The 11,186-nt window shown below is 41.8% G+C and overlaps 1 protein-coding gene across 1 annotated transcript in view; it reads left to right on the plus strand.

Annotated features, from left to right (window-relative positions):
- The window catches only part of MMP20 (matrix metallopeptidase 20), a 50,759-nt gene extending 40,195 nt beyond the window's left edge, over positions 1 to 10,564 (plus strand). Inside the window, exons 9-10 of the mRNA XM_049614319.1 lie at positions 9,323 to 9,426; positions 10,336 to 10,564. Coding sequence (XP_049470276.1) covers positions 9,323 to 9,426; positions 10,336 to 10,436 — 205 coding nt within the window. The 3' untranslated portion in view covers positions 10,437 to 10,564. The remainder of the gene's footprint in view (positions 1 to 9,322; positions 9,427 to 10,335) is intronic.
- Positions 10,565 to 11,186: the final 622 nt, after the last annotated feature.

An 11,186-nucleotide genomic window follows, 5' to 3' on the forward strand; every position in this document is an offset into this window, starting at 1 on the left:
GGAGGCAGAAATAGTATCTGCTTCACAGGGCTGTGGGTGTGAGTGAGAAGGATGTGAAATGACTGTCCCATAATAAATCCTGAGCTCCTATGGGGCGCCGCCCAGGCCCTCAGCAAGGTGCACAGTTGAGAGTACATGTATGGACAAAGATTTAACAGCAATCCAAGTGTCACAGGTGCCCCCGTAGAAGACTGGATGGGGATCACTGGGGCAAAACAAATAGGAAATGGCCAGCTCTAGTTAAGGTGTCGAAGAAGGAACTCTTAGAGGAAGTTTAGGTGTCGAAGAAGGAACATCTTGAGAAGAAAGTAGGAGTTTCCCAGGAGGGAGGCGGGGCGGGGGGGCGTGGCTTCCAGACAAAGCAGAGGCACTGATAACGCAAAACAGCCTGTGCGCCTGGGGACAACTGCAGGCAGCTCCAAGGGTCATAATGCAGCTAGAACGAGAGACGGGGCCCAAGGAGAAGGAGGTGTAGGTGACAGGGGGCCTGCACCTTTCCAGAGAGACGAGTGTGAAGTTATAAAAAAAGAAGGATATCTTTAAGTGTCCTGAGTAAGGGAGTCACCCGGTAAGATTCATGTGGTAAAAATCTCAGTCTGGCAGCAGTGTGACTGGAGCAGAGCGGACAAGATGGCAGGTTGGCTAAACCAGGCAGGCCAGGATGTGCTGGGAAACGTCTTCAAAGAGCTCAAAGAAAAAAACTCTCGACCAAGAATCCTGCATTTGGCTAAACTATCTCAAAAATGGAGACCAAATACGACATTCCCAGATAAACAAAACTGAGAGAATGTGTTGCTAGCATATCTGCCTTACGAGAAATACTAGAGCAAGTTCTTCAGGCTGAAGGCAAGTCACGCTGGACAGTACTTTGAATCCACATTAAAACAACAAAGAGCACCAGTAAACGTAATTATGTAATTATGATAGAATAAAGGTATATTTCCTCCCTTTCCTTCTCTTAACTGATTTTATATTTTTTAACGTTTATTTATTTTTGAGAGAGAGAGGGAGAGATAGAGACTGAGCAGGGGAGGGGCAGAGAGAGAGGAAGACAGAGAATCTGAAGCAGGCTCCAGGCTCTGAGCTGTCAGCACAGAGCCCAACGTGGGGCTCGAACTCATGAACCGTCAGCCAAAGATCATGACTGGAGCCAAAGTCAGACTCTTAACCAACTGAGCCACCACCCAGGCACCCCCAATTTTAAAATTAACTGTTTAAAACTGCACGTATATATGTTTATTATTTATATGTATAAAATTGTATCGTTGGGCCTATAATATTCAGAAACATGATATATTTGTCAACAAGAGCATCAAAGAAGTGGGTGTAAGGAAAATTGTATTAAGCTGGGGAAATGATATCAAATGATATCAAATCTGTAATGCAGATTCACAAGAACAACAAAAGAAAGGAGAAATGATTAAAAAAGGCTAATATATCAAAAACTGTAAACATATACTTTCTCTCCTCTCAGCTTATCAAGAAGACATTAAATTATCTAAAATAGTAATTAGAACAACGTATTTTGGGGGTTCATAACATATACAGATGTAATAAGTATAACAATACCACCACCAAAAGGAAGACCAAAGAATGGATTTTATGGGAATAATGTTTCTGAATCTCAGTGAAATTAAGTTAGTATAAATCCAACGGTTTGTGGTAAAGTAAGGTATATATGATATGGTCTACAGCAACCACTAAGGAAATAACTTTTTTAAATGTACTGAAAAAGTCATGGAAGAAATTAAAATGGTACACTGGAAAATCTTCACTAATGCAAAAGAAAGCATTAAGGAGGAAAAGGGGAACCAAAAAGACAAGAGACGTGTACAAAGCAAAGTGGTGGAGTCAGATCCAATTACATCAATAATATTAAATGTAAATGGATTAAACAGTGTAATCAAATGACAGAGATTATTAGACTGGATGGAAAAAAAAAAAGAACAAGACCCAGCTCTATGCTGAAGGAGACACACCTTCATATTCAAAGATACAAATAGACTAAAAGTAAAAGGACGGGGAAAATATCTATCATACAAACAGCAATCATAACAAAGCCAGAATGACTATGCTAATATCAGGCAAAACAGACTTTAAAATAAAAAGCATTACTAGGGATTCAGAGGGACATTTTTTAGTGATCAACCAAGGGTTGTTGATCAAAACAAGGGTTGATCAAAAGGGTCAATCAACCAAGAAGATAAAACAACCCAACAACAGACCCCCAAAATTCAGGAACCCCCCCCAAAAAAAGACTTGACAAAAATGAAGGGAGGAAACAACTGAATAATTATAATTGAAGGCTTCATTACATCACTTCAGTAATGAACGGAGCAAACACACAACAAGATCTATAAGGCACAGAAACTGTGAACAGCGCCACAGACCAATGAGCCCTAACGGTGATCTAAAAACTAAATCACGTTCTTTTCAAGTGCTTATTGCCCAGGATAGGTGACATGTTAGGACGCCACACACGTCTCAACTGAATCATACCAAAGATCTTTTCTGATCATAATGAAACTAAGCTAGAAATCAATATCAGAAGGAAAACTGGATAATTTACAAATATGTGAAAATGAACAACCGGTGTGTCAAAGAGGAAATCACAAGAGAAGTTAGAAAATACTTAAAAGAAGAATGAAAACAAAAACACTGCTTTTGAAAACGTATGGATTCAGTGACAGCAGTACCCAAAGGGAAATGCACAGCTCTAAATGCCCTTTAAAAAAAGACCTCAGGTCCATAACCTAAACTTCCACCTAAGACCCTGGGTAAAAGTTGCAAATGAAACCTAAAGCCAGCAGAAAGAAGTAAATAATGAAGATTATGGTGGAAATAAATGAAGTAGAGAATACATAAGCAATTTGAGAAAAATCAACAAAACTAAATTTGGTTCTTTGAAAAGATCAACAAAATAGATACGTTTCTCACGAGTTGACCTAATTAAAAAGAGAAGATTCAGGGTGCCTGGATGGCTCAGTCAGTTGAGCATCCAGCTCTTGATTTTGGCTCAGGTCATGACCTCAAGGCTCGTGGGAATAAGCCCCACATCACGCTCTATGCTGGCAGCCTGCTTGGGATTCTCTTTCTCCCTCTCTCTCTGCCCCTCCCCCACTTGCACACACTCATTCTCTCTCTCAAAATAAATAAACTTTAAAAAAATGAAAAGAGAAGACTCAAATTACTAAAATCAGAAATGAAAACGGGAACACTACTACCAACCTTACGGAAATTAAATGGATTATAAAGGAGTGCTATGAATAACTGTATGTGAGCAAATTTGATAAAAGACCTGAAATGGACAAATTCCTAGAAATAAATAAAAGAGTGAAGCTGATTCAAGAAGAAATAGCCTGAATCAACCTATAAAAAGTGAAGGCATTTAATTCATAACCAAAAAATGATCCATGAAGAAAAACCCAGGACTACGTGCTTCAGTAATGAATTCTACCAAAACATTTAAAGAGGAATTAATGCCAGTTTTTCACAAACTCCTGTAAAAAATAGAAGAGGAGGGGCCATTTCCCAACTCATTATATGAGGGCAGTATTACCCTGATACCAAAACCAGACCAAGGCATCAGAAGAAAATAAAACTTCAGAGCAATAGCTTTTGTGAATATGGATGCAAAAATCACTCAAAAATACTTCTGAAAATCAATTAACGTAATACACCATATTGATAGGTTAAGAAACAAAAGCCATGTGATCATCTCAAATGCAGAAAAAGCATTTGACAAAATCCCACACAGTTGCAAAATAAAAACTACTAAACAAACTAGGAACAGAAGGACATCTGGGAAAAGGCATCTATGAAAACCCACAGCTGACCTCATACTCAATGGTGAAAGCCTTGATGCTTTCCCCCTAAAATGAGGAACAAGACAAAAATTTTCACTATCACCACTTCTATTCATCACTCTAATGGAGGCTCTGGGCAAGGCAATTAAGCAAGAATGAATAAAATAAAAGGCATTCAGATTGGAAAAAAAGTAAAACTGTTTAGATCTCATGACCTTTTATATAGAAAAGCCTAAGGAATTCTCAAAAAAAAAAAAAAAAAAGCCTGGTAGAACTGATAAGTAAGTTCAGCATATTTGCAGAATGTGAGTTCATTTTGCAAAAATCAATTGCATTTCTATACACTTCAACAAATAATCCAAAAATGAAGGTTAAAAAAAACAATTCCAGTTAAATAATACCAAAAAGAAAAATAATATTTAGAAATCAATTTAATAGAAGTGGAAAACTTACAACCTGAAAATTAGAAAACACTGTTGAGAGAAAGTAAACAAGACCTTAATGGAAAGATATCTCATGTTCATGGACTGGATGCCTTAATATTTTTTAAATGACAATACTCCCCAAATTGATCTACAGGACTCAGCACGATCCCTATCAGAATACCACTGGATTCCTTTGTAGAAATGGACAAGCTGATCTTAAAATTCATATGGAAAATCACAGGACCCAGGAAAACCAAAATATCTTGAAAAAGAAGAACACAGTGGAGGACTCAGCCTTCCCAATTTCAAAACTTAACTACAAAGCAAGAGTAATCAAGACAGTGAGATAGGAACATGAGGGTAGACGTAGAGATCAATGGAATAAAATCGACAGTCCAGAAATACACCCATATGGTCAGCTGATTTCTGGCAAACATGCTAAGGCCATTCAGTGGGGGAAAGAATACAATTAAGTACAGCAGAAATAAAGGAATAAACAGGAGTTCCATTTTGTACATGTGGCGTTTGGCATCTTGGTGAAACCCAAGAATGGAAATGTCCAGAAGACAGTTCTCTATACAGGTTTTGAGCTCAGAGAATTCAGGCTGGCAATGCCAATTTAAATGTCATCATACAATCAGGTGGAAATGGAGGCCATCAATATTTTTCCACATTGTTACAGAGTCTTTGTTCCAAAATCTTCCCACAGCCCTTTCCCTCAAAGGCAGGGTTCCTGACCCCGACGTGGGATGGTCTCCTCCCTTCTTCCCACTCCTGACCACTCTCCTCCTAGACCACTTGTAGAGAGTGGTCTGCACTCTGCACAAGGCCCTTCCTCCCCAAAAAGCCATTAATTCCTAGCTTGAAGTAGATTATGAACTTCAAAGGGGATTCCAGGTTTTCATCTCACTAGAAAGGTCTCCTTGAAGAAACTTCCTGAAAACATGGAACTTAGATACCTTATCACTGAATTACCCATTTTGCCCTCCTTTTTCACATTTTCCTTATGCAGACACAGCTCTCTTTCAGTGCTTCAAAGCAGGCAGAATGGGGTCAGTTTTTGCTACTGGCACATGCTAGAAATCATCATAATCGACACACCAGAATTCCTACCCGATCTAAATTCAAAGCATTAAGTTAAACCACATGCTGGCACTTTACCAAAATAGTCCCCCAAGCCCTTCGATTACCAAGGTGGAGAGTAAGATAACATATCTGAAAAAAAGCACCAATGTGAGGTGCTTTTTACAGCGCTATGATATCGCCAGTAAAGTTTAACTGCCAGTCGTGATTTCTTTAATATCTATTTCCATTAACCAATATTAAATGATGAAACAGAAGCTCATAGAGGAAATAAACATGGTTACGGGTCAATCATTTTTAGTTGGCGTTCAGGTTTTACAAACAAGATAAGACATTGCGGGCAGTGATTTTAGGAGGTACTTGGTACATGACAGATGCACAATAGAAACGCATTTCTTTCCTGAACATTCTCATTCAGCTAGTTTTTGGATGGCTTATGTGTTAGGAATCATGGTGAGTATTTCCTCATATTCTTTCATTTTCCCTCTGCCTTCTCAACAACCTTGAGAAGTAGGTGCTCCTATCTCCACTTAACAGCTAAAACATTGCCTCTCAGAGAGCTTACATCACTAGTTCCAGGCCACCTCGCTAGAAAGTGGTCCATCTGAGGCTGGATTTCATGCCCTGTGAGTCCAAACCCAGAGGTCCTCGCCATCCTCCACACAGTCATTCTTCGTGACCCTTTCCCCATTCATGTACCGTCGTCAAACCACGCACACCCGTGGCTCTCATCCTGTCTTACAACTTCCTTTTATCCTCAGCAGAATCCGAAACATAACAGTAGACCTTCTGAATCGTAATCGCATCTCCGCTGCGTTCTCTGAACTACCTCCACATTCTGTAGTCCTCCTTTCTCCACCTCTTCTCACCCTTGCCTCTACTGCAAAATGTTACCCGGATGAAGTGTGCTTGAAGATTAGGTAAAGATTAAGCTCTTGGATGACTTAAGGGCCCAGGTCAAATCACCAAGTTTACTCAACCCCATACTAGCAGGTCAGTTAATGGTTCTTGGTGTCTACATATGCCAGGAACGTGTGTGTGTGTGTGTGTGTGTGTGTGTGTAAATTGTCTCTCATCCTCATGACCACTCTTTTCCAAATAAGAAAACCAGAGCTCAGAGCTCTTTCCCCTTGATCTTAGAGCCGGGAGGTGACAGAGTCAGCTCACACCCAGAGCCATCTGATAGTACACAGTATGCTTTTTGCTCTGTAGCAGAAATCCTCAAAATCTGCCCACAAACCAAGGACTAGATTATCACAGACTTTGCACCAACCCACAGCAAAATAGGAACAGAACAACTTTATAAATGTAGGGGCACAGTCCACGTCAGTATAAAGACACATTGTTGGCAAGAACCGTCTTTTATGCTGAGATTATGTCCTTTGTGCCTTTTTGGTGTTAAGGTCTCTTTTCTTTCTGAAATGATCATGAAAATAAGCGGTAATTCTTTTCGATGGTTTGATGGTAATGCTCTTCCTGTTTCTCCCGAAACATTTTTATGTATGTTATTACCTCTGTTATCCTCTGAAGAGTTATGTATAAGATCTTAGGTATTACTGCCACCCCTCTTTGTGAATAAGCAGACAGATAAAAGAGAAAGATCTTTCCTCCATACCTTCCTATTGGGTTGATAATCAGTATTCTCTCTTTAAAATGTATTCCTGCCTTTAAACTGTTTTTCTGTTCTCAAGAACAACAGGTATTTGCTCTGTCCTTTCCCCAGCCCTCCCCATCCACTGTGATATAACACCCACCCACTGTAACATAACACCCATCCACTGTAATGTAACACCCATTGACTGTAATATACCACCCACCCACTGTAATAAGAAGCATGCAATGCCTGTAACAAGCAGACCCCCACTTGTAAGTGGTTTCCCTGCAGGCGTTCTTTCATCAGTCACTTGTTTGGATGGAGAACACATTTTGCCGCAAAACAGTATAAATGGCGACTATGTTTTCAAGGTCCCTCCTAAATGTTTGGTTAACATGCACAAACCTGAGGCACAGCCTGGTGTACAAAGTGCAGCCTCGAGGGCTCCATTCTGAGCAGGCGAAAGAGAATACAGACACGAAAGTCCTTCCACCACTCCCTGAGCACGGGGCTGGCTTCAGACAAAGAATTTGAGGAAGGCAGGTGCACCACCCTCCCACCACCTCCCTCTCCGCCTGCAGACCCTCCCCTCGCCCTCCCCTATGCACTCACTTCCCAAGTATTCTAGGCTTTAGATCTCTCTTCCTCAAAGCTTCCATTTCCCCCATACAACTGTGTCAGGGAAGCAAGAAGACACAGCCTAGTGAACAAAGATTAATAAGCAAAGGACTTTGAATGAACGACTGCAGATTTTTCACAGCCTGGAAGGGAGTGAACAAAAGAAATGTAGGAGCCAATGTGCCTAGGCCGTTCCTATTTTTTCCTCCAGCTTTGCCCTGACTGCTCTCCTGAGACATTGCAGTCGCTCCCAACACCCAGGTGCCCCGTCCCCACACACAGTATCGACACTTCTGGTGACACAGTAAATGCTTCCCACTTTTATCTGTGTGCAGTGACTCCCGAAAAGGGAGTTGGGGACACTCGGCATCCACTCCCATCCACACCACTCCACCAAGCACCTCAACCCACTTGTCACTTTGGCCCACTACTTCTTTCCTGGTGTGGGGTCCCTCCCAGTGTCCAGACAGGTCTGTCCCCAGCCCACAGCCTGCACTCAGAGCCACCCGCCAGGCGCACTGGGCAGGCAGCTGTCGTCTGTGGCAGCAGGAAACTGCCCCACACTCCAGGCACCAGCAGGAACTGGCTGACCTCTCGGGGCAGGGGCAGGAGGGGGCGGGTGGTGTCCGCTCTGGGAATGTGCCCACAGGGGGCTCCGTGCCGACAAAGAAGGAACTTTCTCACACTTGAGACCAAGTCTGCCTAACTGCCTACATGCCGAACCGTACGAGTCACGCTGATTCATACAAGTCAGTCTCTTTCACAAGGGGCAACGCAGATCACAAAGAGATGTATCAAACAGTCTTCTGAGTTATCACTGCGTGGTGGTTGCTGATCCAGAAAAAGAAAGTTAATCTATTCGGTCAGTCGTATAATCTTTCCAGGAAACAAAAGCGATTTAATTCAGTTCAACTGATTTAAAAGCAGAGGCTCAGTTATCCGAGATTTTCTTGTTTCTGATCTTTATCTATTGACTGTTCACATCTGTGTTTATTTGCTCTGCATTGTTTGTTTGATCCTTCCTCCACGGCTGCGAAGCAAGAAGCCCATGACTAAAAAGTCCCCGTGAAGGGCTTTCAACTGATTCTTGGATGAGAATCTAAGCCCACAGATTTATGCGTGGAGGGGGGTCGGGGAATCATTGAAATAATAAAGCACCAAAAATATATGTAGAGTTTCTTTCAAGAGGCAGCGTGTCTTTTTTTTAATTATAGGAACATGTTGCTATAACGCATAGAATAACTCTAAGAATTAATGACTAATTAATAATTCCAAGAATAATTCTAGGGGCGCCTGGGTGGCGCAGTCGGTTAAGCGTCCGGCTTCAGCCAGGTCACGATCTCGCGGTCCGTGAGTTCGAGCCCCGCGTCAGGCTCTGGGCTGATGGCTCGGAGCCTGGAGCCTGTTTCCGATTCTGTGTCTCCCTCTCTCTCTGCCCCTCCCCCGTTCATGCTCTGTCTCTCTCTGTCCCAAAAATAAATAAAAAACGTTGAAAAAAAAAATTAAAAAAAAAATAATAATAATAATTCCAAGAATAATTCTAAGAATATATCTGTTTAGACTGTTTGGAGCAAATGATTGCCAAATTAGTGGTCCTAGAATCCCAGGAACTTGGAAGAGAAGCGATAGAGTGTGTGTGTGCATGCGTGTGTGTGCACATGTGTGTGAAGAGACACACACACGTGCATGTAAAGCCACAAATCAGCCCTGGCTAAATATGCCGGCGTAGCACCGTGTCACCTGCAATCGATAAGAACCTCTTATTAACATCATTCATGAAATAACACTTCTTCCAGCTATGACGAACGAAAAGGGAAAATGGAAAAGGACTACCCAAAGAATACTGAAGAGGAATTTTCAGGAGTTAATGGCCAGATAGATGCTGCTGTGGAATTAAATGGTGAGTGTTGCCACCAAAAACTTTCTTTGTGGAAACTGTGGCAAGAAATCCGGGCTGTGTGTTCACATGGCAGAAAACAGGTTTCCAAATGGGAGTTCTTGTTCTTAATGTCAGTCCTGAGTCCCTCATAAATTTAGCGAACCACGTCGCTAGAAAGAGTATAAAATGTCTGCCATCCAGAATCTCTCTTTGCAAATAGAAAAGTTTTAAAAGTACAGCTTCAGTCCATCAGTCAGGTACATCTTAAAGCCCATCCAGTAAAAACTGCCCTTTTCATCTCGAAAATGTGCATATTCTTGGCCCTCCCAGGGCCTTTCCCTTTCCCATCACTCAACTCCTGAAATCTATCATGTAGCCGGGAAAGTTGAATTGAACTGAACCAAGTGGAATAAATGCGATTGGTTCTGGTGGACCAGTCTACACATTCTTCTTGAGTATATAGCACAGAACTGGACTCTGTTCAGAAATTCAGAGACCCTTCCTGATACATTCTCTGCTCTTGGGGAGAGGCTAACAACAGTCAGAAATGCCCCTCCATCCAACATAGATAAGATTACTAGAAAACAAGACAGTCTGTAATTTCGTACTGAGTTGTGTGGCCATCTTCACAACAACTGCAGCAGGTGATCTAAGAAAGAAAAGATGAGAACCAACATTCCCAGTTGGAGACTTCACGGTGGGACTTCAGCTGAGGTTTACAGAATGGCCAGTGGTTTGCTAGGGAGAGACGGAGGAGGGGATTTCCTGGAGGGTATACCCCAGCGGAAGGTGAGGGATGAGCGACAAGTCAGAGGTCCTGTGCTCCAGCTGACAAATCCCCAATTCGCCTCCAGGACGACCTCCAAATCCTCCATTTACAGATTTCTAGGTCATCCTCAGTAACCACATTTTCAACTTTGTCTCTTCTAGGCTACATTTACTTCTTTTCAGGACCCAAAGCATACAAGTATGACACAGAGAAGGAAGATGTGGTCAGTGTGCTGAAATCTAGCTCCTGGATTGGCTGCTAGACAGGAAGGTCTCGTGTTTTCTAGGGAACGAACGCGAGCACAAGCAGCTGGTCCCTGGACGTAAGGACCAAGGCAGAATGTAGGATGGGGGTTCTTCCCGTGGCCTTCAATCCTAAGGGCAATTTCCAGTTCATCAAAAATAATTACACTTCTACATTTCTTCACGGTTGTGAATTCATAATTTTAATCAAAATGGGAAATTTCTATAGATGGTCAACTTCACATAAAATCGGAATCAACACAATGCTCTCCTCTGTGAGACACCCACTGCTGTTGTTTCTTACCCAACATACTGAAGCAAACTGAGAAATTTGGGTTTTTATTTCTGAGAAGAAGTCTATTTGTGGATTCCCTGACATGTATTATAATTCTTTTAAAAGGACATGTCATTGCCGTGCAAATTTTAACTACTCTTCACAGTAGTGGCTTTTGCTGCCTTTACATGTGTTGTGACGACTATAAATTTGTCCCTCTGTGCTTTGAACATCTCACAAACAAAATACCATATAAGTTTTATTTCTCGTTTGTTTGTTTAACTGTGCTCACTGTCTTTGAAGCAGGTCGCGGTGGGCAAGCCCACTCAAATGAAATTTCGGACTAGGCAAGAGAAGGAAACTTTGCAACAGGAAAACTTTTAACAACAGCCAATAAAAATGCTGTATGAGAACCGTCGCTCATTTCTCTCCTCAGTCAGTATCTACTAGCTTCTATCACACATTCTTTGGCAACAGACTCCACGAACCTAGAGAA

The sequence above is a fragment of the Panthera uncia genome, chromosome D1, assembly GCF_023721935.1.
Source record: "Panthera uncia isolate 11264 chromosome D1, Puncia_PCG_1.0, whole genome shotgun sequence".
NCBI lineage: Eukaryota > Metazoa > Chordata > Mammalia > Carnivora > Felidae > Panthera > Panthera uncia.